Raw genomic sequence first — 26,502 nt, 5'->3', positions numbered from 1 at the left:
AAACCTTGACAATATTAGGCTAAGTGAAAGAAGCCCGTCACAAAAGACACTATCTCATATGAATGTCCAGAATAGGCAAATCCACAGAGACAGAACGTGGAGTAGTAGTTGCCAAGGACGGAGCAGGGGGGTGGGGGAGAATGGGACAATCGAGGAGGTGACAGCTAAAGGGTATTGAGCTTCTCGTTGGGGTGATGACAATTCCCTAAAGCTGTGGGGATGTGTTCACAGTTCTGTTAATACACAAAACAACCATCGAGTTGTACAATTTAGGTTGGTGAATTGTATAGAATGTGAGTTACAGCTCAATAAAACTGTTTTTTCTTTTTATTTTTTATTAATTATTTTTATTAATATATAATGTATTATTAGCCCCAGGGGTACAGGTCTGTGAATCATCAGGCTTACACACTTCACGTCACTCACCATAGCACATACCCTCCCCGTTGTCCATAACCCAACCACCCTCTCCCTACCCCCCTCCCCCCAGCAACCCTCAGTTTGTTTTGTGAGATTAAGAGTCTCTTATGGTTTGTCTCCTTCCTGATCCTATCTTGTTTCATTCTTTCCTTCCCTACCCCCCACACCCCCCACCCTGCCTCTCAAATTCCTCATATCAGGGAGATCATATGATAATTGTCTTTCTCTGACTGACTTATTTCGCTCAGCATAATACCCTCTAGTTCCATCCACGTCGTTGCAAATGGCAAGATTTCATTTATTTTGATGGCTGCATAGTATTCCATTGTATATATATACCACATCATCTTTATCCATTCATCTGTTGATGGACATCTAGGTTCTTTCCATTGTTTGGCTATTGTGGACATTGCTGCTATAAACTTTCAGGTGCACGTGCCCCTTCTGATCACTACATTTGTATCTTTAGGGTAAATATCCAGTATTTAGGCAGGACAGTAAATACCCAGTTTTTAGTGCAATTGCTGGGTCATAGGGTAAAAACTGTTTTTTCTTAAAAGGAAACCTGCTGAATTATCTTTCCAAATATATCCCAAAGATTAGATGAGAAGAGGAAGAGATGAACCATACACGTAATAAATAACCAATAATGATAGATCGGACAGCTGGCCAACTAGAGAGAGATCTAGATAGACAGAAGACAAGTACGTAGATAGATTGAGATATGCTTCCTCTTTTTTTTTCCCTCCATGTTCTCCCTTCTGAGGCCAGCAACTCAAGAGAGCAGATCTCTCAACAAATCATGGCTGTTTGCCAAACAGCAAAGGCAGTAATACACACCAAGCCACATAGACTCAAATCTTCTTCCACCAGTTCCTCCAGCACTTTCTTACCAGTTCTGGTATTCCCAGTTGTCCAGGCTGCCTGGTTTCTTCCCTTAGATATGCATCAAAACCCCCAGCTCTGGATCGCGTTATCAAATTGGAGCCCAAGACATATATCACCTAGTCAACCTTCAGCTTTCAACTCAAGAAAGAATCTTATAATATAGTTATCCAGAATAGCAGGCAAGCCCATCCGAATTTCTTTTATCTTTGGAACGCTTTACGTAATTTATTTTGCAAGAGGTCCACATACTTAATTCCATTTTTCACTGGCAAGTGTTAATATAAGTTCTCATTCTCAGAAGAAACTCGGGAGTTACCCAGGGTGCTGGCAGAGGGAATGGGAAGCTAGGCAGGAGAAAGAACAGATTCTTTGAATCAAGAGTCCTAGAGCACCAAGAGGAAGAGAACCTGCATCGAGATGGCCTCTGCTGGGAACCCTCACTGACCCATCAACTCGGAACATCTACTATTTCATGCATCACTCCCCAGAACCAAGCAGGAGGAGGAAGGATTCAAGTGCCTCACAAAGGGTTGGAGGCATGAAAGTAAAAGTAAAATCTTGCCCCATAGGAACTAAAACTGCATCACAGAATTTCCCTATGACCCAAGTAGGTGGTATCAGTGTGATGATCCACAATGCTCACCATTTACAGCTACATCAGGGACATGCATGCTGCTCCCTCCATCTGGAATGCTGTCTCCTCCTCTACTTTGCAAAGTCCTACCCAAGTTTCCAAACTCATGCTAGCATCTCACCTCTGGGAGGCCTTCTCTGATTCCACCAGGCAAAGCTCACCACTCTGTCTTTGGACCTCCACTAACGTACCATTCATACTTATCTCATTGTAATATTGTTGGCTCTTCACTTCTGTATACTCTAGTGGTTCAACGGCTTCTTGAGGATAGCAACTGTGTTTTAGTTACTGCTCTATCCAAGACATAAAGTGTTGACAATGTGCCTGCCCCACTTCCTGCTCTGCATTATTGAGCAATTATTTTTTAGAAACCCCATACTTAATTAAAATAGTGCAGTTATATTGCACGACACTCTTAGAATATTGAAAAGCATTACTTTTAATTAAGGCTTTTTTTAAGAGCAGTTTCCAGTTTAAACAAAATTGAGAGGGTGGTAAAGAGATTTCCCATATAGTGCCTGCCCCCACATCTGCATCCCCCCAGCAGGGTGGTACATTTGCTAGCATTGATGAGCCTGCACTGACACATCAGCAGCAGCAAAAGTCCATCATTTATCTTAGGGTTCACTCCTGGTATTGTATATTCTATGGGTTTGGACAAGTGTATGACATATTTCTGTCATTATAATATTATCCAGATCACTTCTCAGCCTCTTGGCTAAGATCAAGTATAATATTATCCAGAATGTTTTCATTGCCTTACAAATCCATTATGCTCCACAGAGTTCTCTCCTTTCCCCATCCCCTGTCAACCACTTATTTTTTTATTGTCTCCATAGTTTTACTTTTTCCATAATATCATAAAGTTGGAATCACACAGCATGCAGCTTTTTCAGATTATTTCACTCATAATTAATACGCATTGATGGTCCCTACATGTCTTTTCCCGGCTTGATAGCTCATTCCTTTTTAATGCTAATAATATTCCATTGTCTGGATGCACCACAATTTATCTGTTCATCTACTGAAGGACATCTTGGTTGCTTCCAAGTTTTGGTAATAATAAATAAAGCTGCTAGAAACATCTGTGTGCAGCTCTTTGTGTGGACACAGGTTTCAGTTCATCTGGATCAATACCAAGGAACACAATTACTGGGTCAAATAGTAAGAGTGTGTTCCATTTTGTAAGAAACCACCAAACTGTCTTCCAAAGTGGCTGTACCATTTTGCACTCCCACCAGCAATGCATGAGCATTCCTCTTGCTCTATATTCTCACCAACATTTGGTGTCATCAATCTTCCAGGGTTTGGCCTTCCAATAGGTCTGCGGTGATAGGTATCTCATTGCTTGAATTTGCATTTCCCCTGATGACCCATAATGTGGAGATCAAAAGCATTGCACTTTCATTGTGAACATCAAAGATATCACAGAGAGTTTGGAAACCTATCATTTCTACATTTTACTTCTCTAGGAACCCTGCAGTGGTCTGTGGCTCTCTTAACCTCCAACAGCTCCCATGCATACATCAAAGTCCTACACAAAAAGCATTCGGGAAATGACTGCTGATAAATTCCTACTTTGTTGCCAAATTCCTTTAAGATGGATAAATGCCAAAAGATGGTGCCTTTTCTGTAGGAGATAAAACTTGATATCTTTCCATTTCCTTTCCCACCCTAGATTATAGGATGGTGTGTACCTATAATAATTCTATAAGGCATGTCTCTGCCTACTGACCCGGTCCAACAGTGGTCTCTTCCTAGCATATTTCTTCCCTGGCCACTGGTCCCCTGGAAGCCCCAGGGAGAAAGTATTTCTGTTCCAGGTACTTCCTACTAACCTAGGAGCCTTAGGAATGTTCCTCTCCTTCTCAGAGGGCACAATCTTTTCATTATAAAAGAAAATTGCAGTAATACCTGCGCTCTTCATTTTGCAAGGATGCTCTATCTTAAATTAAAGAATCGATTTGGAAATGTTCATAAACTGTTCAAGGACCATGCAAATGTAAAAGTTTTGCTCTCAGCTTCCTCTTCGCGAGTGGATTAGCCAGGTTTGGTATGGAGAATAGTTCCATTTACATGCAGAAAACATCTGACATAGAATTTATTCTCTATCATATGGAGCAAGAGCTGAATATTGCACACAGTGATAGGCGAGCCTAATCTTATTGTGTAGCAGGGCAACCTTTTGTTAATCTAATGTTTCTTTTGAAAAATGAAAAGAGAAATCCTTCATGTTATTTGAAGTTTCAAATAAATAAATACCAGAAATTAAATATCACGATTCCAGTATGACCCCCTACCCACCCTCTCCGGCTGAAAGCCACTCTTGGGGTTATGAGCTCTTTCCAAATTGGGGATTTATAATAATAGTAAAATTTATTAAAAACTTATTGTGTGCCAGGCCCTGATATAAACATTTTACAAGGGCTAACTCAGCAACTAACAACAACTTTATAAGGTATGTGCTCCATTTTATAGAGGAGGAGACTGAGGCACAGAAAGGGTAGACAGTTTGCTTCCAGACACGCAACTAGAGACTGGCAGGGCCACACTCTGAGTCGCTAAATTCTGATAGGTTTAACCAACCCCTTAACACAGGACTGATCATTGATCAAGTTCAGTGTGGTTTTCATTCAACAATGGAGTAATCTTTCAGAGCATTTGTAGATCGAAGTTCTGAAATACAAAGCCCACCCCAGGCACTGGATAAGGCAGCAAGTCCCCATAGAATACCCACTCTGGGGGCATTGCTTCTCAGACGCCCCCTGCTGGTACCCACTCCAAACCCCATAGAGTCCTGTGTCACATCTAAACAATCCCATGAAACTGTGTGGGTTTGGTTTTTGTTTTTGTTTTTGTTTTTCAATCTTCTTAGATGGGAAACTGAGTCTAATGGGCTTGATCCTGAACAATACAGCTGTGAAGCAGCCACACTGAGACCCATACCCAGCTGTCCCACCGTCTTTCCTGCCTTACTTTGCCCACATCCCGGAGAGCACCTTTGAGATTCCCGGGGCCATCCATGCACTTGTTCAACCCTCCGTGAGAAGACACTCTGAACTCTCATTTCTTGGGACAGAGCAGAGGTCATTTCCATTTTCCTGACAGCCCAGCCTGAAAGCTCGAAAGACTTTTCCAAAAAAAAAAAATTCAAAGCACCCCATGTGTGACATGTCTGATGTAGTACATTTAATGATTGAAATTTTTTCCTTCACAACGGAGCTTAAAGCTGCTAAACATAGAAGGATAGAGGCTCTTGTGGTATATACCAGTTCAAGGTGTAGAAAGTGCTGTAGATAGATTATTATAAGAACAACGGCAGCCAAAAACTACAACTAAAAATCAGACTCATTGCTGAACGTGGTGTCCTTTTGGAAGAGGGAATAAGTGACCGAAAGTCCTGAGGAAAGCTGGGGAGAGATGCCAGGCACGTGGGCACAGTCTGCAAGTGTAACATGAAAATAAGACCTTTCTCCGCCTTGTGGGCTCACTAAAATGTGGACCAGGAGCTTATGGTATGGGGCCAGCTTCCCAGAATGGAGACTCCCCTAACCCCACCAGAATGTAAGCTCCTTAACATCCAAGTCCATGTTTCTCTTGTTTACTTTTGCATCCTTGGCACCTAGAACAGTGCCTGGCATGAGAGTCTTGCTATTCTGCTGTGGGCTTGCCTAAGAAACAAGCCTAAGAGAGAAATGCACCCACCGTGCATCGGTTCAGCCCCTGGTGCATCTGCTACAAAGGAGATCCAATCTGTGACATCAACTCCCCCATGCTGGGGTAGCCCCCAGCTCCAGCTTCTGCCCTTCTTCCCAGATCTCAAGCTGCTGGCCCTGGTGACCAGCAGGCTCAGAGGGAGACTTTAGTAGCATTCAGGGAATTACGGAGAATCCCTTTTGGGAGGGGTGGGTGTAATCAGGTTGGGTTAGATGTCGTTCTGTTGTTTTTTCCCTGGGATTAACACATGAGAAAGAGAACATAGGCACTCTGAAACATTCTGTGCCATAAGTATGATTGATGATAGACACATAGATACATAGATACAAAGGTAGATAGATGATAGAATTACATAGAATTCATATAAATATACATATATGTATGTTTCTATGTCTGTGTGTGTATATATATATATTTATCAAGAAATATACAACGCTGCCTTCTTCCCCCCAAATCTAGTCTGTTGTTTGGTTGTTTTGTCTCCAGCCTCCTTCCCCCCAACTACACAGAATAATTACATGAAAATAAATGGAAATATCTGTTCTTTATTTGGATGGCTTCCCGCAAAATACAGGATTCGCTTTAAGGAACTGTCTCAGCTACAAGAGATGTGGTATGGGCTGAACTGTCCTCCAGATAAAGAAGAAATGTTGGAAACCCTAACCCCCCGGTACCTGTGTATGTGACCTTATTTGCAAACAGAGTCTTTACAGAGATAATCAAGTGAAAATTAGGTCATTAGGGTGGGCCTCAATCCCCAATGACTAGATTTTTAAGCCACCCACTTTGTCACAACAGCTCTAGGAACCAATACAGATAGACACTAGCTAAAGCAGAAAAAGCCGTGTCATCAGAACTCACTTTTTCTCGATATCTCTACGCTCTGCTTTCCTCAGTCTGGATTCCACTCCCAGGCAAGCTGTCGCTCTACGGTGGCCCTCAGACGCGACAGACATACAACTTTCCTGTTTCAAGTCCTCTGAAAGAGGTTCTCTTCTCGGGAATCCCAACAGAAGACCTGGAAGCCAGTCTCAGTGACTTGAATCTTGGGCATCGGGTTGGCCTCTACCCCTACCCCAGGGTCTGAGAGTAGGATGAGGATTTTTCCCCATGGAAAACAAGGGTTTCAGTCTCTCCAGGAGGAAGAAATGGATGCTGAATGCTAGGCAGGCAAAACATAGGAAAGAATCTGGAATACATTTTGACATAAGAGGGTCATGCACCCATTCAATCAACAAATGTTCACTGAGCACCAGGCATTATTTGAGGTACTTGAGAGAGAAACAGCAAGCAAAATACAGATCCCTGCCCTCCTGGAGCTTATACCCTAGTAGGAGGAAGAGAAAGCCATTGAAAGCCAAGGAAATCTCTGTGGCAAATACAGCGCCTATGCCATTGTGTGGGCACTGAACGTTTGTTGAATGATAAATGAATGGAAATAGGAACAAATGGATTTGCCAAATGAACTCCAGCTACCTCTGAAAGTACATAGAGGGGATCGTGGGGTTCCCAAATGCTATGCAAGACAAGACTTCAGTAGGGAAAGAAGCAGGTGGATCTCCGAATCCCAGGAAGGGGAAAATAAACAACCTCATCCACACTGAAAAACCTAATGCCTGAGGCTGTGACATTCTCTCACAGACACATGGAAATTTCATTACAAATGGACATGTAAAACCCCCTATTACAATGGTCCTTTTATGAAGCTAAAACTGGATGTCTCTTAAATGCTGTTTTTCTGTTCCTTCAGAGAACTTCTCACCAGGCTGGCCCAGTGTAAAGAAAACGGTGCTTCTTCTAAGGGGGGTGGAATGAGCATGAAGTCACCCTATTTTGCAATCAGTATTCTTCAACAGCCAAATGTGTTTAAATCCAAAACGCTCCCTCCCTGAATGAGATCACGGACGGAGTGAGTACTTGCAGCTGAGTCGGTAAGCCTTCCGAAAAAGCAGGATTCGAAAATAACAGATTCAACACATGTAGCTCCCTCTGAAATTCTGAATCATCCACACAGGTCCCTGTTCCCTGAGTGAAGGACACAGTCTCTCTGTTTGCCTTAAGCCAAAGGCAAAGATGGTGACCCAGGATGAAAGCTTGAGTGGATATTCACCATCTTCAAAATCACCAGTGATGTTTTGACGTCTTGTTCACTTATTTATTCATTCATCAACAAATACCATTTGAGCACTGTGGTCCAGCATGAAAACAATGATCAGCAAAAACAGGCTCTGCTCGACCCTCAGGGAGTGTAGGTATGGTTCGTACAGCCTACAAACTGGCACTAATCAATCACAAATAAACATACAATCTCACGTTGCTTGGAGCACCAAGGCAGAGAGTTAATCCAAGGTTAGAGAAGACTTCTCAGAACAAGTGATAATCCAACTAAAATTGACAGTGTTGAGTAGAAGCCATACAGTGAAGAGAAAAGAGAAGGAATCATACCAGGGGAAGGGATAGAATGATTAGTCATGAAATGGAGTGACCCTCAACAAGGGGGGGGGGGGGTGTGTGTGCAGTGGGAAATGAGCATGAAAGAGTTGCCAGGGACTGACAATGGAAAGAAGCCACATGAAGAAGCTTTGTCTTCATCCTAAGAGGAATAGGAAGGTATCAAGGTTTGAAGCAGGGGCTGACACTCTCAGATTTGTGTTTTGAAGTCATGGTAGATACAACACAAAGAAGGTTGAAAGGGTCAAGATGGTAGCAGGTAGATCATGGAAGAGGCTGCTAGAGTAGTCCCTGTGACGGCTGATGACCTGGAATGCTGGTGGAGATGAAGTCAGGGAATTCAGAACTGCTCAGGAGGTCAAAGCAGCACATCTTGCTGGTTCATGACAGACAGAATCAAGTGTGAGAAGGTATCAAGGTCAACTCCTGGGTCCCTGGCATAACTAGATGCTCAATGAAACTAGTAAGACAGGGAATACTGGGAAAACAGCAGGTTTTAAGGAGAAGTTAGCTGGTGAGTGTTGATGCTGTTGTTTTAATTAATGGACATTTTTTTTTGCAGCAATGTTAGTTTTATAGAAAAGCCAACAAGGAAGTACAGCAAGCTCCAACAGAATCCCTTTCCCACAGTTTCCCAGTATTAACACCATGCACGAGTGATATTTGTCGCAATTGATGGACCAATACTGAAACATTATTATTAACTGAGATCTATCATTATTATTACCTGAGTCTGCATTAGGGCTCACTCTTGGAGTTGTATGTATTTCTAGGGGCTTTGACAAATGTGTAATGTCATGTATTCACCACTTGCAGTGCCATACAGAATAGTTCTACTGCCCTAAAGGTATCCTCGGTTTCAACTACTCATCCTCCTTCTCTCCTTCTGAACCCCTGCCAAACCCTGATCTCTTTAATGTCTCCATAGTTTTGCCTTTTCTGGAATATAATATAACTGGAATCATGCCAATCAAGCTAGTCTTCTCAAACTAATTTCTTTCACTTAGCAGAGTGTGTGGACGTTTCCTACATGTCTTTCTGTTCAATTTTTTCTTATCACTGAATAACATTCCTTTGTCTCGAGCAAGTCGGATATCAGGGTTTAATCCAGTTCCTGGGGTTAGATATGTGTTTAATCAATATTTGTTGAGTAAATGAATTAAATGACTAATAAGCTATGTGGTAGCATTTATATAAAAAGCCACATGAAAAATTCATTGTTTGATTCAAAATATATTTCATGATTTACAATTATGTGCCAGGGACTGTAGTTGTTGCTGTAAACAAAACAAACTAAGATTACTGCTCCTTGGATCTTATATCCTGGGAAGAGGAAATAATGAATAAAATTTAAACATAACAAGTAAATTACATTGTATACTAAAAGGATTGCCAAGGTGTGGGAGAAAAGAAAATGTGAAGAGAGGTGAATGAAGTGTCCAATTTGTGATGTTAAATTGAAGGCTGCTGCATGCTTCTTTGGTCAGTGATATTTAAACAAAGATTGAAGTGCAGGAGGGAATAGCCATGTGGATAGCAGGGGGAAGAGCAACCCAGAGAGAGGGAACAGCCAGTGCAAAGGCCCTGAGGTAGGGAAGTTCCTGGAAAGTTTGAAAAACAACAAAGAGGCCACGCAGGTGGAACAGAGAGAGAGCAGGGGAGAAAGGAAGAAGATATGAGGTCCTAGGTGACAGAAGGGCAGATCCCATAAGGCCCTTTCAACTCAGGGACTTGGACTTTTCTTGAATGGAATAGGGAACTGTTGCAAGTTTTGAGTGAAGGAGTGACATGATCTACCTTGCATTTTGAAAGAATCCCCCTAGTCTGTTGAGAAGGCTGGAAAGAGAGAGATTTATCTAATGACTGTAGTGATTCAAGCAAACTGTGACAGCAGCATCATTCTAGATACATTCTGGAGATGGAATCAGCAGTTTTTCCTGTTGACAGATTGGCCATGGTGAGCGAAAGAGAGGAAGAATAGAAGATGACTTCAAGGTTTTTGACCTAAGCACCTAGAAGTATGGACTTATAATCAGCTGAAATACAGAAGGATGTGGGACGCCTGGGTAGCTCAGTTGGTTAAGCATCCGACTCTTGATCTCAGCTCAAGTCTTGATCTCAGGGTCTTGAGTTTAAACTCCATGTTGCATAGAAGGATGCAAAGGGTACGGTCCAGTGTGACGTAGATCCGGAGTTCAGTGTGAGAGATGTTGAGTTGGAAATGCCCACTAGAGAGCAAATGAACAGAAATGTCAAGTAAGCAGCTGGAAGGGTCTGGGCTGGAGATATAGTTGGGAGTCTTAGTAAACAGAAGATACTCAAAGTCATGAGGCTAAGCAAGATCACCTAGCAAGTGTAGTTGGAGAAGAGAACCTGGATGTAGCCCAGGGGTTCTCCAACCACCACCCTTTACTACCTCCTCTGTTATACCCGGGTCCAAAACCATCATCGGCATTTCAGCTGCCCCTAGCCAGCCTCCCAGGTCCCACTCCTGCCCACCTTCAGCTGGTTCTCTACACGGTGACGAAGGTGGTCCCAGTGAAGTCAGGTCCTTGTTCCTCTGCTCAAAAATACTGCCATGGAGAACAACCAAGATGACCATCACTGGACAAATGGATAAACAAAATGTGGCATATCGATGCAATGGGAGATTTTTCAGAAATAAAAAAGACCCAAGTGTGAATACGTGCTATCACACGGATGGACCTTGAAAACACAGTGCGAGTGAAAGAAAGCCCATCACCACAGATCCCATATTCTATGTCCTTTGGGTATAATGTGGCCAGAATAGACAAATCCACAAGGACAGAAAGTGGACTGCTGGTTGCCGAGGTTTGGAGGAAGGGAGGAATGGGCAGTGATTGCTAACAGGGAAGGGGTTTCAGAAATCACACAGTGGTGATGGTTGCATAATTCTGAATGCACTAAAAACCATTGAATGGTAAATTTTAAATGGGTGATTGTATGGTACATAAATTATAGCTTCCATGACCATTTAGAAACCCTGCCACAACTGCCTATCTCATGCAGACAGAAGCCTAGTTGTTCAAGGCCCCCCGATCCAGCCCAATGGTCTACTTTCTGATCTCTACACCTCTCACCCTGCCCTTGAACCTCCTGCCCCAGCCTTCTTGCTGTCCCTCGTATATACACACGCCAGTTCTTTGCACCTGCTATCTCTTCTTCCTCCGCTCATCTGCATATTTTACCGCCCCACCCCACACAAGTTCCCATTCAGACATCACCTTGTCAGCTTGCCACCAGAGCCCTCCTTGGCACCCGACACCTTCCTGTGGTGGCAGGGAACTCCGCTGCCTTTACCATTGATCTTGCTTCCTTTTTGTTCACTGTCCTTATCATCGAGCCCCCTATGTCCTTAACCATTTTTCTACTGCCTGTGTCCCAGCTGGAAAGTGAGTTTCCATGAGGGTGAGGATTAGCATTGGTTTTGTTCACTGCTGAACGCACGGGACTTAGAGCCTGGTATCCAGAAGACAGTCAATAAGCCAATATATCTGCTGTGAAGAAATGATGATCTCTGTGCGCTGCCTTCAGATTTCTTTTCTGGGGTGTTTTTCTCCCTGCAAGTTTTCTACAATGGATAAGCATTACTTACATAGGGCAGGGGGGTGAGCAGGGGGTGGGGGGCGGAATAAGGAAATAAAAAGCCTTTTTTTTTTTCCTTAATAACGAAAAAAAAAAATCCTGCCACTGCTTTCTACTGCTCACAGGATGAAATCCTAAAGTCCTTAGCAGATCCCGTCTCTTCTAAATGTCAAACTCCCCATCCCCTTTGCCCTAAGCCAGAATGAGTCCTTTGTGGCTCTGGTTCCCCAAAATGAAAACAAATGTTTTCTGAAAAAAAGAGAAGGTTTCCTTTGCTTAAAAATGGTTAAGCAGGTTGTGGCTTGTTTGATTTTGTGTTGTTTAGCTAAGGGCCTTCAATATCCTTCTGAACATAGAACTCTAACGAGGCCATAGAGTAGCAAGACTCCGTGACACAGATGACCTACCAGCCCCTTTTCCGGTGGCTCTTCTCTAAGGACTCAGTTCTCTGGAACAAGTCTTAGGAACACTGCCCTAGTCAAACAGGACTCGTGGCAACCCTGAAAGCATCCCATGCTCTCTCCAGATGACACTATTGGAATCCTCAACCCATCTCTAGCAGCAGAGACCCTACTGCTTCTTCAGAACCCAGTGGCACAATGCCCTACCTATGAAGTCTTCCCCCATCTCCTGCTGTAAGTTAAAGTCTCACTGCCCTGTGTTTCTATAGAATTTTGTTTAGACAATGAAAGCTCATGTCATAGTCCTTGCTTGAGCTCCAAGCAACTGTTCAAGTGTCCATCTCCAACACCAAGACCTTGAGCCCCTGGAAGGCAGCAGTGACACCAACCCCGCCTGGGATTCCCAAGGGCCCAGGATGACACTGGGCTCTGGGAGTGTCTGCACTCCTGGAACTGGGTTTCTAGAGGCAGGTGGACCTCCCGTGGGGTGAGCAGAGCCTCAGGAAGCAAGCTGTAGAAGAACACTGCATGTTTCTCCTTTCAACCCTCCCTCCTGGGTAGTCCCTCCTGAATGTCCCAGAAATCTTTTTTTTAGCTATTGTCTTTGTCTTTGGAATTTCTTAAAAAGGCTGGGGATTGGGCCCAGTTTTATTGAGATATAATTGATGCATAACATTGTATTCATTTTAGGTGTACAACATAATGATTGTTGATTCAATCATGTTGTGGAATGATCACTACAAGCCTAGGTAACACCCATCACCTCACATAATTACAATTTTTTTTCTTTTGATGAGGACTTTTAAGATCTACTCTCTTAGCAACTTTTGAATATACAATACACTATTGGTAGCTATAGTCACCACACTGTCATGAAAGCCCCAGGACTTAATTATCGTATAACTGGAACTTTGTACCTTTGACCCCTTCACCTCCTTCTCCCACTCCCCACCCCCCAGCCTCTGGCAAATGCCAATCTGTTCTCTGTATTCATGAGTTCATTTTTTTTTCAGATTCCACATAGGCAATCATACAGTATTTATCTATGTCTGCCTTATTTCATTTAGTGTCATATCCTAAATGTCCATTCATGTTGTCACAAATGGCAGGATTCCCTTCTTTTTCCTGGCTGAATAATATTCCATATAACAGAAATATGTGTGTGTGTGTGTATGGAGATATATATATGTATGTATATATACATACATATATATATATCTCACAACTTCTTTATCCATTCATCCATTGATGGACACTTAGGTTGTTTCAATATCTTGGTTATTGTAAATAATGCTACAATGAACATGGGCATGCAGATCTGCTTCTGAGTTAGTGTTTATTTCCTTCAGGTATATACCCTCTGGGATATACCTGTGGGATTGCTGGATCGTATGGTAGTTTCATTTTTTACTTTTTGAGGAACCTCCACACTAGTTTCCATAGTGGCTGCACCAGTTTACATTCCAACATACAGTGCACAAGGAATCTCTTTTCCCCACATCCTCGCCAACACTTGTCTCTTGTTCTTTTTGATAATAGCCATCCTTAGAGGTATGAGGTGATCTCTCATTGTGGTTTTGATTTGCATTTCCCTGATGATGAGGGATGCACTTTTTCCTGTGCCTGTTGTCCATTCGTATAAAAGGGTTATTTTTAAATCAGAGGATCTGGATTCTGGAATTAACCTGGTCTGGCTAGGATCATGTCACATCGAGCCTGACATCTTCTACCAAGGTATTAGTGAACAAAGGAGCTGTTTAGAAAATTTAAAACTGCCTGCTATGGGAGGAGGCTTAATCTGCTGGGAAAAGCACTGAACTGGGAGTCGGGAAGCTTCTGTTTATGTCTGAACATCTCTAATATTGTAAGGGTTTGTGTCAATCTTTTAACTCTTCTGAGACTCTATTTCTTCAGTTCCAAAATGAAAGGGTCTCTGAGATCCTTACCAGCTCTAAGACTAAAGATCAAATTAAAAGGAATGGCCATCAGGGTATGTATTTGCTGAGAACTTTAAAACTGTCTAATGACCATATAGTAGTGTCTCATGTAGTAAAGCTCCATGCTCTCCACCACCATCAGCAAGAAGAGTGACAAGATTGTCATCCCCCCTTTCTAGCCCCTTCAAGATGGTCTTTGAGGACATGTGCATCTTCTAGCTGGGTATCACATTGGTGATCAGGTTGGAGAGAGCTTGACTGTGACTCACACCCACCCTACATGGCATCCCTGTGTTCAAACCCTACCCAGAGAACCCATTCATAAGGCCAACTTAAAGCATGTGGTCTTCATGTGCCACCAACCAGGACACTCTGTCCATCCAGGCATCTTGTCCCGATTTAGTTTGGGAAAAAATGGTTGCTAGAATGATGTCTCTGCTCCTCCTGTAGTCAAGAAGCTCATGGGAACAATGAGTCAATTCTTCCTGGACTTTCAGGAGCCTCTGGGCAGAAGGAGGAGGACAGGGAATGGCAACAAACAGAAATCCTAGAGAGACAATCACAGAGCATTTGTCATGGGGCCTTTCATAAGACCCTCCCTATAGAGCAGTGAAGGGCCATTGATCTGGTTGGGGGGAGGGAGTGGCTCTGGATGGGTGACATCTCCAGCAAGGGAAAGCACATATGTCTGTGCTGGCTGAGATAAGAGGCTTCTCAGGAAGTCTGAGTCACCTTGGGCTGACTCTCAAAGCCTGGAGACCTCACAGCCCCGCAGCCTGGAGGCAGAACCAACGCTTCCTCCCAGCCCGGGGGCCCTGGGAGTCAGCATTTCCTGTTGGTGTCCTTTGACCTGGGCGGCCACCACCCCTGGGACGTTTCCGGCCACCCTCATCGTGGACTGTGTGAGCCTGGTGTTAACGGGTCTTTGTCTCTCTGCTCATCTTGCATTCGTTTCCTCTGGAATGTTCCGAGCCCCTCGTATCACCCTGTGCCCGGAATCTGAACATTCCAGGGTGGGTGAGGCTTCAAGTTACTCATTCCTCCATGTGATTTCCCAACGGAGGATCCAGAGTCCTGAATTCTGGTCCAGGCCTACAAACTACTGACCGTCAGGGTCAAGGCCACTCTCTGAACTTTGATTTCCTCATATGCCTAATTGGGGATGAGGAGTAAGATGGAACAGTTTGGGGGAAACAGACTTTTAGGACTGGAATGATATTAGGACCTTTATAATTCCTGCGAGGATTTGCTGGCTGATGCCTGCCGTTCCATCATCATTTGGAAAAGAAATACTTTAAGCTGTTATCATTCCCATACTCTTTAGTGTAAGCGAAGGATCCAAGGAGATTTCTGATGAAAGCAGACCCAACAGTAAAGTACACAAAGACATTGGTTCCCTCCGGGGGACGGAGAAAGCCCCAGGAAGACTAGGGAAGGGAAGAGGCACAGAGAGAAGATCTCAGTTCACATGTTTCTTAGGATGTGGCCTCACTGAAGGGACTTTTGGAGATTTTGACATCCAGAAACATGTGCTGGAGCAGAACAGTCGTTGGAAGCCAGTGAAGGCACCCTTGGTTTTCCACCCTTGATCTTGCAAGACCATGACTTCAGAGTCTTACCAAAATTTCAAAATCCAGGAGTGTTGTCTGGCATCTCCAGTTAACAGCTCACGACACTGGGCAAGCCAACCCCCTGAGTCTCAGTTTCCTCAGCTGTCAAATGGGGATGACAGAAGGTTGATGGGGAATAAAGGAGACCATACATGCCATGTCTGGCAATTGTTTCACTGAGTTTTCATAAGATTTTATTTATTTATTTAATTTAGAGAGAAACTGGGGAAGGGGCAGAGGGAGAGGGGGAGAGAATCCCAAGCAGGCTCTGCACTGAGTGTGGAGCCCAAAGCGGGGCTCAGTGTCACAACCCTGAGATCATGACCTGAGCTGAAATCACATGTCAGACACTTAACCAACGGAGCCATCCAGGCACCCCACCATGTCTGACAACTGTAAGCCTGCAATAAATGGTAGCATCAAAATAAGAACAATAACAGTAATAATAATGCCACCCAGATGTCCCAACAGCTCCTCCTCCCAGAACCACTACTAAACCATCCTCCTAACCAACGCTCCATATACCCTTCAGGAAGATGTTTCAAACATTCCATTCTGGAAGAATACAAAACCATTCTTTTTTTTTTTTTTAAGATTTTATTTATTTATTTGTCAGAGAGAGAGAGGGAGAGAGAGCAAGCACAGGCAGACGGAATGGCAGGCAGAGGCAGAGGGAGAAGCAGGCTCCCTGATGAGCAAGGAGCCCGATGTGGGACTCGATCCCAGGACGCTGGGATCATGACCTGAGCCGAAGGCAGCTGCTTAACCAACTGAGCCACCCAGGCGTCCCTACAAAACCATTCTTAAATGAACCTAACCTCAACTTTTCACACACCTGTTTCCTCAGATTCACCTGTGGTAAAGATGGGAAACCATCAGGCAGGATCCTGCCCCCTCTGTGGGGGTTATCGTGGGGGTCATTCAGAGGAACAGCAATGTTGGAGCCCCCGACAAATGGACTCTCAACTTCCAAGAGAGAAATGGGCGAGGCAGTGTGATCAGACAGGAAAGGGGATGAAGGGAATGGACACAAGGGTTCTTGAAGATCTCTCCAGGAGGGAGCAGACCACCCCCACCCAAGCCTGGTTCTGGCTTAGAAGCGAATCAGCTGGAAGAAAGACAGCAGCTGACGGGGCGCCTGGGTGGCTCAGTGGGTTAAAGCCTCTGCCTTTGGCTCAGGTCATGATCCCAGAGTCCTGGGATCGAGCCCCGCATCGGGCTCTCTGCTCCGCAGGGAGCCTGCTTCCTCCCCTCTCTCTGCCTGCCTCTCTGCCTAGTTTCTCTCTATCAAATAAATAAAAATATTAAAAAATTAAAAAATAAATAAAAAAAAAGAAAGACGGCAGCTGACTGGGGTGGACAGCCTGTGCCCTCCCAGGCACCAGAGAGCAGGGCATGGGGTCCGGGGACTGCCGCTGGGTGGCTGCCACAGACAATGCTGGGGGCCAGCTTCCACTGCTGAGCTGTCCGCCTGAGAGCACTAGTCTTTGTCAAAAGAATGGATTTGTGCAGCTCAGACCCCACAGGGCTTGGGCATTGTGGACCTGTCTGTCTGTATTTCAACGCCGGGCTTCACCCTCTGCTGAAAGGGATCCTCTGGTCACACAGGCATCCATAGCGGAAGCTGCAGCAATATGCAGCCTCGCCCTTTCATGCCAAGAGTTTTGTACGGGTCAGGCCAGAGCCCTGCACTGGAGACAGTGGAGAGATCCATAGGAATCAGAAATCCAGCCCCTGCCCGCAGACAGCTTGCTGTCTAGCCTGGAGAAGGAACTCACAGCATCTAAAGTAACAAGGATAAGGCACTGTCTCTCCTGAGCTCTACCATTCTCGTAGCTGGTAACATTACACTCACTCAGCATTTCCTAAAATGGGCATCGAAAACCAGAGATCCCCCTGCAGGCCAGCCTCCAGGAACCAGAAGACGGTCAAGCTACTGGTGCTATCCGGGGAAAATGTAATGGAACTGATCATTCACTACCTCCCACACATTTAACAGGTAGAATGAAGGGTATGTTCCTAGTCATCGTTACAACCGAAATGGCTAAACCCAAAGTCTGTGTATAAGTTACACAGACTGCCTTAGGTTCTTCATCTTGGCTAATTTTTATTCAATAAGGTGTGGTTCAGCTCGGCTAATGTTTTCTCGTTATTTCTTTTTCTTTTTTTTAAAGACTTTAAAGACTAAATAAATTATTTATTTGGCCCAGAGAGAGATCACAAGTAGGCAGAGAGAGAGGGGGGAAGCAGATCCCCGCCGAGCAGGGAGCCTGATGCGGGGCTCGATCCCAGGACCCTGAGATCATGCTGAATGGAAGGCAGAGGCTTAACCCACCGAGCCACTCGGGCGCCCCTATTTGCAGGTTACTTCTTATAAGGTGTGTGTCTTTTTGTTCATTGTTGTTGTTGTCGCTACTGTCTCACAACATAGCCCCAAGGCACAAAAACGATCAAGTGTTTAAAAGAAATTCACTGTGGAATAAAGGAATAATAACAATGATGGAAGGAGTGACATAGAGCATAGTCCGAATGGCGTGATGGAAACACAGACGACATCACGAAAGAACATCATAATCACTAACGGCAAGCACGGCCTCCATGGGAATACGGACTGAGAATGGAGAAGGACTGTGACTAGGAAATCTGCAAATTCATTCATCTTCTATACGTTGCCAGAAAAAGAAACCCATGAACAGGAATTATGGCAATTTGTGTCTTAAAATCGAATTTCTCTGGAACACTGACGGATCTACCCAAATCTCTAGGGGAAGTGTCAGTTAAGAAACTATTAAATCACTCACAGATCAATCAACTGAATTTTGTAAAGCAAGTGCAAAATCATATTTTCCAAAGGGAAAAAAAAAAAAAGATTTTGTCACTAAAGATGAAGAAGAAACCAAGACGTCGAGGCATCGTTCTAAATTATACTTGAGCAGCAAAAACAGTTCACACTATTTCCAGGATCCCGGTGGGGGTGGAGAAGGACTTATGGATAATGACAGATGTTGGGCTTAGAATGAAATTACACACTCTTATTTTAATGTATTAGTAAATTCCTTTATAGGATGATACTGCTGGACACCATAATATCAGTGCATAGGAGCAACTGACATTTTCACTTGTAATTTGTCTAAACCAGTGGTTCTCAACTGGGGCCAGTTTTGCCCCCCTCCCTCACACACACACACACACACACACACACATCAAGGGAACATTTGGAAATATCTACAAATATTTTTGGTTGTTATGGCTGGAAAGGGGGGGGCTACGAGTGTCTGTGTGTAGACGCCAAAGATGCTGTCTGACACCTCACAAAGCAAAGACAGTCCCCCACAACAAAGAATTATCGGGCCCAGAATGTCAGTAGGGCTGAAGTTGAGAAACTCTGTTGTAAACCACTAATGTGCAGAATATGAGTCAGCTATATGGACAGAAAGAGAGAAAAAGGGAGGGGAAGGGAGGGCCATAAAGACTGTAAAGACTTTTTGTTCTGTCTTTTCTTGAAACTCCATGCTTTGGAAGGAGATATGTAGTTAAGGATTATTTTTGATTCATAGTGTTCTTGAAGCGTCTTGGCGTCCATATGATGAAGAATTGGACGTCCGCACACCATCCTACTTGATTGGCAGACTAGGCCAACAGGTCTCCTCCCATCATGACTCAGTGACGAAATAAATCACAAAAACCGTGAATATGGTCAACTTGTGGTCACTGAAAGTTCATCTTTTAAGCTTTTCTCGTGAGGAGATGAGCCTGAGTTCGAGATTATTCTTGTCCACCCTGCAAATTGCAGGCACTCGGAAAGAACTCCTTTCTTGAGGATTGGAAAGGAGTGTTTAAGTTAAAACTTGATCGAGGATGGATTTTCAGGGCAAAAGCTACATCCCCCTCGGAGCAAATAGGGTTTAGAAGTGGGCTTGCTGTCTGCCATGGTCCCAGATGGCCAGCACAGGAAGAGGGCTCTCTCCTGTGGGATTTCCAAACCCATCTGGGGGCTCTCTTACTCCCCACTACCCCATGCTGTGGAGTTAATCTTGTGGAAGAGGGCAGGGGCCATCTTCTCTCTCACCTCTCTCCTCCATACCAAAGAGAGTTTCTAGTCTCCTCTTCTGTAAGAGTACTTCCATTCCCCAGTGGGAGAGTGGCCGCCAGGAGGGTTGAGTTATCACTCCTGCATGGGGTGCCCAGGCAGCTGAGCTCTTCATAGAGTCCTATAAACCCCAGGGTCAGGGAAGCAGCCATATGCCTCCACGGGAGCAGACAGGGGACTGAGGACCAGCAGCCCGAGGTGTGAGGGCCAGGACACCAAAGCACAGGTCAAGGTACTGCATGACTTGCAACTGGTTAGGGATAAAGATAGGACGTCAGTGGGTACCACTGCAGATTTCAACATCCCAAGGACTGACGCCTTTCCCCACCTACCCCCTGCCCATGTTAGATAATGGATGACGGCACTCAGACTCCTTTCCGGAAAGACAAAGGAGGTGGGAAAACCCTAGATTTGAACTTCAGAAAGAAAGAAAGAAACCCAGAAAATTCCTGATGTGATTGAGTGCACACTGACTCAGAAAGGTTGTGTTGTCTATGTTCAGGTACAATGGAACCTCAGTTTCCAGAACTTAACGATGCTAGGAACACTAGTATAATGGTTACAACACACAGAGCTCTCTTGCTTGCAAAGCTAAGGACAAAGATTGAAAATGGGAGTTCCCCTAAGCCCCCGAGCTTGGTGGAAATGTAGAAGGAAGGTGTGGATTTCTTTCCTGTGGGGTGTGGAGAAGAAGGCTCAAGAGAAGGAATACTTGGGTGCCTGGGTGGCTCAGTGGTTAAAGTCTCTGCCTTCGGCTCAGGTCATGATCTCAGGGTCCTGGGATCGAGTCCCGCATCGGGCTCTCTGCTCAGCAGGGAGCCTGCCTCCTCCTCCTCCTGTCTCTCTCTCTGCCTGCCTCTCTGCCTACTTGTGATCTGTCTGTCAAATAAATTAAAAAAAAAAAAAAAAAAGAGAGAAGGAATACTTGCCCTTGAGGCACTGGCCATGCCCAACAGTTAAAAATCTAAACCTGGGGACAGCTGTTCTTTCCTTGGCTCTCCTCTCAACCACCGCATGACCACATGCTTCACGCCCTGGGCTAGGAGTGCTCTGGCCCCGGAGACAATTGGAAAGCACTGAGAAAAAAAAACATCTGTAATTTAGAACATTTCCTTGGAACAAATTATTTTGGTGTTGGGGTCTTCAGAAACTCTAGGATTTCCTTTACAGGAACCAGGAACTGGAAAAGAGTCATTCCAAGGAGCCTGTGGGTTCCTCTCAACAGTCAAAAACAAGCAGTCTCCAAATCCCATCCTGGAAGTGCCATCCACACGTAAATCCCCAGAAAGCAGCACAGCTCCTTCCCTCTGGGTGAGCAGGAAGGGACAGGCGTAAAAATACAATCACAATATTTCCAAAGCCATCCTTTAAAGCTTACTCCAAAATTAAGCACACACCCACGTAAAACAACAGAGTACAATGCTCATCAAATGTGAGAGCCGAGAAGTGCTTCCAAAATTATCCAGTCTGGCGACCTCATTCTGCAAATAAGAGCTCAGAGACCCAGAGACGACATGCCCTAATCTTTGTGACCAAGTGAGGTATTGGGAATAACACTGGGAATAAAACGCCCATCCTCTAATTCCTAGTGCAGAACTGCTTTTTCTTCTTTGCTAACTCTTTTTCAAAACAAAGCCAATGTCAAATTTGTTTTTTGTTGTTTTGGTTTTTTACAGGGTTTTTTGTTTTTGTTTTTGTTTTTGTTTTTGTTTTCAGTACTGACCTCCTCCAGGATGACAGACAGCAGGACAAGGAAAGAAAACACAACAGTGTGATCTGGAAGGTGGGGGAAGGGGCAAAGGGACCCAGTCTGGTGGGCACTGGCCCCAAGTGAGAAAGAGACCTAGTCCTGATAGGCTAAAGCACTGGTTTTTAAATGTTTTCGGTCAGCTATCATTTAAAAGTTTGAGCAAATGACTTTACTGGATGGATCAGTGGGTTAAGCCTCTGCCTTCAGCTCAGGTCATGGTCTCAGGGTCCTGGGATGGAGCCCCGCATCGGGCTCTCTGCTCAGCAGGGAGCCTGCTTCCCCCCTCTCTCTGCCTGCCTCTCTGCCTACTTATGATATCTCTCTCTCTTTTTGTGTCAAATAAATAAATAATTATTAAAAAAAAAGGTTGAGCATCAAATTATAGAGAGATATACTGTACCAATATATTATATATATTGAAGCAGGTGCACCAAAAGATAGAAAATTTTTTAAGTTGATATTTCTAAACAACAAATTTGAATGTAGGTTGACTTAGTGAAGTCTGACATTATAACAAATATCCCACAATTTCACTGGCTTGACACAAAGTTTGGTCCTTGCTCATGTCATGGTCCCCCGTTGCATGGTCAAGGGAGCTCTGCTCCTTGGGTTCACCCGAGAATTCAGGATCCTTCCATCTCGGGCCTCTTCTTGTCACTGAAACCCAAGTTCATCTGCCCCGTGGCTCAAAGGGCCAATACTCTAGAGACAAGTTTCGTTTGGAAAGGAATGTGAGTGTGATTCAGGTAGCTGGCCACCTGGGGAGAAGGTGGACTCTCGTCCAAAGGCCAACTCCAAGGCTTCTGCCTGGCCCAGAGATTTTTTAAAGGGCTTTCGTCCTTTAAAAGGGAGGGCAGTGATGACATTTCTTGAGTCCATGCAGAGTCGATGATGTGAGCTACAGAATTATCTCGGTGCTCAAGGGTGTGCAAGAAGTTCTAGTTTCTCGGTGCCCAGAGAGGGGGTTGCAAGAAGGTCTGGTTCCTTGGCACCCAGGAGTTTGTGCAAGAGTACTCTGTTCTTCCTGCAAAGCAGGGCAAGTTCTCCAGATACATAAAGGGAGGTCAGTAAAGTCATTTGCGTGACCTTAAAAAAGAAAAACATTTAGGTAAAAGATTGCTAGGCTAATCGGAAAGCTAAGGGGGCTTCAAACAGACTTGCTGCCCTCGGTGGCTTGAGGACGTTCTGGTCCTTCATTCCCCAAGGCCAGTGGTCTGCAAACCTCAAAGAAAGTTAATTAGTTCTTACCTTTCAGGGGCTTTAAGTCAGCAAGCAAGAATTGTGTTACCTTGAAGCAAGTTAACCCTTAAGACCAGCTGGAGCTACTATATTCCCTCCTCTAGGGCCCTGGGATTCTCTTCATTCTTCTACCCGCAGACGGTGGGGAGAGACAGGGAGTCTTGAAGACTACTCAGTGGGGTGAAGGCTGGGGGTAAGAATAAGATCCGGAAGGAGGAGCATTATAGCGGCAAAGCTGTCCTCATTCCATGGGTCCAAATGCAGTCACGTGGTTCCAGCTAACCACAAGGGGAGCTGGGAAGTGTAGTCTAGCTCATGCCAGGGAGGAGAAGGCAATAGGGTTTGGTGAACACATAGCAAACTCTGACATAGAAGTTCAAGTCTCCCCACCCCCCATTATGCCCAAAGAGTGGCTGGTCACCCTGAGAGGTACATGCGTCCCCACTTCCTCATCAATCTAGAGGTGTGGGTGAAGACTGACCCGGTCACCTCCCTTCCCTCTCCCACAGAGCAGGACTCCCAGAAGAGAGCCAGATTAGGGTAACATAAGAAAACGTAAATAATAGCTAGCATTACTGAGCACCAACCGATGACCCAAAGAGGTTGGTGCTATTATTACCCCCATTTTTCCTATTAAAAAAAAAAAAAAAAAACTCAGAGAGATTAAATAACCTGCCCCCAAATCACACAGTGGCAGGGAAGGGACTTGACCTCACACACTGGTTCCAGAGCCGGAGGGAAAAAGGGACATTAATTCCCAACGCTCTGCAAGCCCTCCAGGTGGGGAGAGGGTGGGGAGGTACAGGCTGGGGCTGGCATGAGGTGGGTGATGCAGGGAGAGGAGGCAGCCAGGATGGGACTGCGGCCAGATGGTGGGTACCAGCGAGATAGGGAATGAAGAGAGCAGGGATGAGCCTGCAAAGTCAGGCTGTTGCAGCTCACAGAGGAAGCATGCCCTCCAAGTCCAGGATTCTGGTCGTCCGGGTAATGCCCATTGCCTGCTGGAGCCCCTTTCATGTTGGTGCCTCTCCTTGATTAAGCTCAGGACGACCACGGGGAGTAAGGTGGCTGCCCAGGGATGGTCATGGGCTTCCCAGACTGCCCAGCTGCTCCCAGAGTCTACACTTACTGCGTCCCCAGGGCAAACTCAGTCTTTCCTCTGTCTTGAAACCCAGGGTGTGAGGCAGGATCCTTCAGTCTCAGCCAGCAGGAAGTGGTCTATGGCTCTCCCAACGGTGTGGTACTTCAGCTGCCTTCTAAAGAGCCCACCCCGCCCTGGGACCTGCTCTTCCCAGGTAGAGAAGCCCTGGGTTGGTGGCTACAGAGCATTGCCACCAGACTCTCCTTGTTTTGGACTCCAAACCAGTGAGCGTTTGAGTGTTGCTTCTGCTGTAACTGACTGTCCGACCTCAGACAAATCACTTTGAGGATCCGTGCCTCAGTTTCCCTTGGCAAAATGAGCTTAGAAATGTGATGACTCATACCCCCAAGGAGATTCCTGAATAACTCTGTGTCTCTTCACCTCAAAATCGCTGAGTCCTTTCCAAGTAGATGAATGGATCTCCCTCTGAGAATATGTCGGGTCATAATTTCCACTGAGACACAGAAATGCGTGGGGTCCGCCTCCAATGAAGAGAGATCCATCTCTGCCAAAGCCAGTGTGCCTGAAGACATCACAGAAACCACACTAATGCCATCTCAGAGCTTCCTTGCTCTGACGGCTATAAACTCTCCACCTAAGGAAAACCTCTGCTGGTTGGAGCTGCCATCTTGTTCAGGGATCCCACCTGGACTATGGCCTCAGTTTTAAGAAAGAAGCCTTTTTGGCCTCTATTTTGATTTTTTTAATTGTCCCACCTACCAACCCAGCAGGTACCATTTGCTTTAAACAATTTGTGTTGGCTACGACCCAAGTGGGTAGGAAGTGTTAAGTCCTACGGTGCATTGGAATGCCATCAGCCCACCCTAGTACACTTTGCCAGACTCTGTCACCCACATAATCCCACTTAACACCCCAGCAGTCCTGGGGGAACTCTGTCCCCATCTCCACTGCATGGATCACAAAACTACAGCACAAAGAATGAGAGTGACGTGGTCAAGATCGCAGAGGCAGCAGCATCAGGCTGAGCCAGGGTTCAAACCTTATCATCACTTGACTCCACATTATACCTCATTTGGCCTCATCAGCAAGAAAGAAAGGTCCCATAAGCCATGGTAAAGGGTAAGTGAGGGGCACACAGCCATGGAAGGTCTGATGGTCCATGCCGGATAATGTGTAACTGCTCTTAAGGTAGACCCTTCATTATTTGACCTCTTTGAACTTGCAGAATTGTTTTTCATTCTACAATTCATTCATTGCATCAATGAGAAGCTGTTGGAAATTATCGTGTGTGAAAATATCTTGCAAGCTCTCGAGGATACGTGCAATTATTCATTGTTAAGCCTCATGAGAGAAGATGTAAAAGACCCAACTTGTGCCCTTTTGGAGCTTCTAACTTGTTTAATCTATAGTATGTAATTCCCCTAAATTTCTTAACCAAGACTTTCTTCCTATAACTGAAACAGTAGGAAAGTGCAGGATAGAGCTGATGAATTTCTATCAGGGTTTTCCCAGAGTCTGTCCCTACTCAACCGTCAGTGCCCCACCCCATTGACCCATTTCAACTTGGGATTCACTATGATCACTAGATCCTCTTCTTCTGCCCTTTATTCCTCTTGGGGTTCATTCCGACCATTTGGAGATTATTTAGTTCCACATCCACGATGCCCACCTCTCAGTCTTGAGCTTACCTGGCAAACTATTGACAATTTCTATTTCATCCAATGTGTCCCTGGGGAGAGAGTTCAGGAACATCGTACATGTGGAACCGGCTGCAGCATGCCTCCAACTGGAAGCCTCATGACTGCTACTAATAACCCTTGCTCAGGGAGTCTCCAGGGGAAAGTAGGACAGAAAAGAGGGCCTTACAAAAAGTCAGCTTAGCCTGGCCTGGTGGATCGGCCTCACAGCCCTGCACCCTTCCTTCCCACACAATCCTACCAAACATAGCCTCCAGGAACAGTAACAGAAAGATGAAGTTATCCACAGTGAGGCGGCCAGTAGCAAGCTTGAGGTGAAAACAATGGGATTTAGGTGGAGAGGTGGGAAACTGATGGGATTTGGGGGGCCACTCACCTGAGAACAGGTGTAACCCCTCGCTGGGCAGAGCTACACACAGACTGGCCCCCCTCCTCTCCATCTTATAGCTATGAAGGTGTTTCCTGCTGCAGGAGGAAGGAGAACCAGACCTCCCTCCCCAAACCCAGGAGCTCTCACCGCTTGGGGCATGGCCCCCCAGAAGGTGTGCAGGTGGCCCATCCCCAACCCCCATCTCTCTCTGACCTCCTTCCTCACCCAGAGGGGTGTCAGACCTCATTTGCTGGTTGCAGCCTACAAGGCACTGAGTAGTCAAATCCATCATCATGAAGGGCCCCCCCCCAAAAAAAAAATAAAGGATGAAATCCAGGGCAGGAATCATAAAACACAGATCTTTTCTGGAATTGGACCCGGTTACCCTTACCCATGAGTCACCCACAGAAGCAAGGGTATGCCATTCGTGAACTGACAAAATCACATGCAGAGGAGGAAGGTGGCAGGCAGGCCTCCACCCCTTCCCTCTTTGTCCCCGCCTGGAAGGGACAGGGATGCCAGGAAAAGAAGGACGGGCAGGCAGAGTTCTGGGGACCCCGTCATGTCATCCTTTGTTTGCAGCTTTCTGG

The 26,502-nt window shown here is 45.3% G+C and overlaps 1 protein-coding gene across 1 annotated transcript in view; it reads right to left on the bottom strand.

Annotated features, from left to right (window-relative positions):
• LOC111158844 (CMT1A duplicated region transcript 4) overlaps nucleotides 1-2,087 on the bottom strand; it is a 39,308-nt gene extending 37,221 nt beyond the window's left edge. Inside the window, exon 1 of the mRNA XM_022521127.1 lies at nucleotides 1,952-2,087. Coding sequence (XP_022376835.1) covers nucleotides 1,952-1,979 — 28 coding nt within the window. The 5' untranslated portion in view covers nucleotides 1,980-2,087. The remainder of the gene's footprint in view (nucleotides 1-1,951) is intronic.
• Between the last annotated feature and the right edge of the window lie 24,415 nt (nucleotides 2,088-26,502).

The sequence above is a fragment of the Enhydra lutris genome, unplaced genomic scaffold (genome assembly GCF_002288905.1).
Source record: "Enhydra lutris kenyoni isolate GAN:26980312 unplaced genomic scaffold, ASM228890v2 scaffoldscaffold63, whole genome shotgun sequence".
NCBI classification, from domain to species: domain Eukaryota; kingdom Metazoa; phylum Chordata; class Mammalia; order Carnivora; family Mustelidae; genus Enhydra; species Enhydra lutris.
Note: the sequence above shows the minus strand (reverse complement) of the source record. Positions and strands in the feature narration are given on the sequence as shown.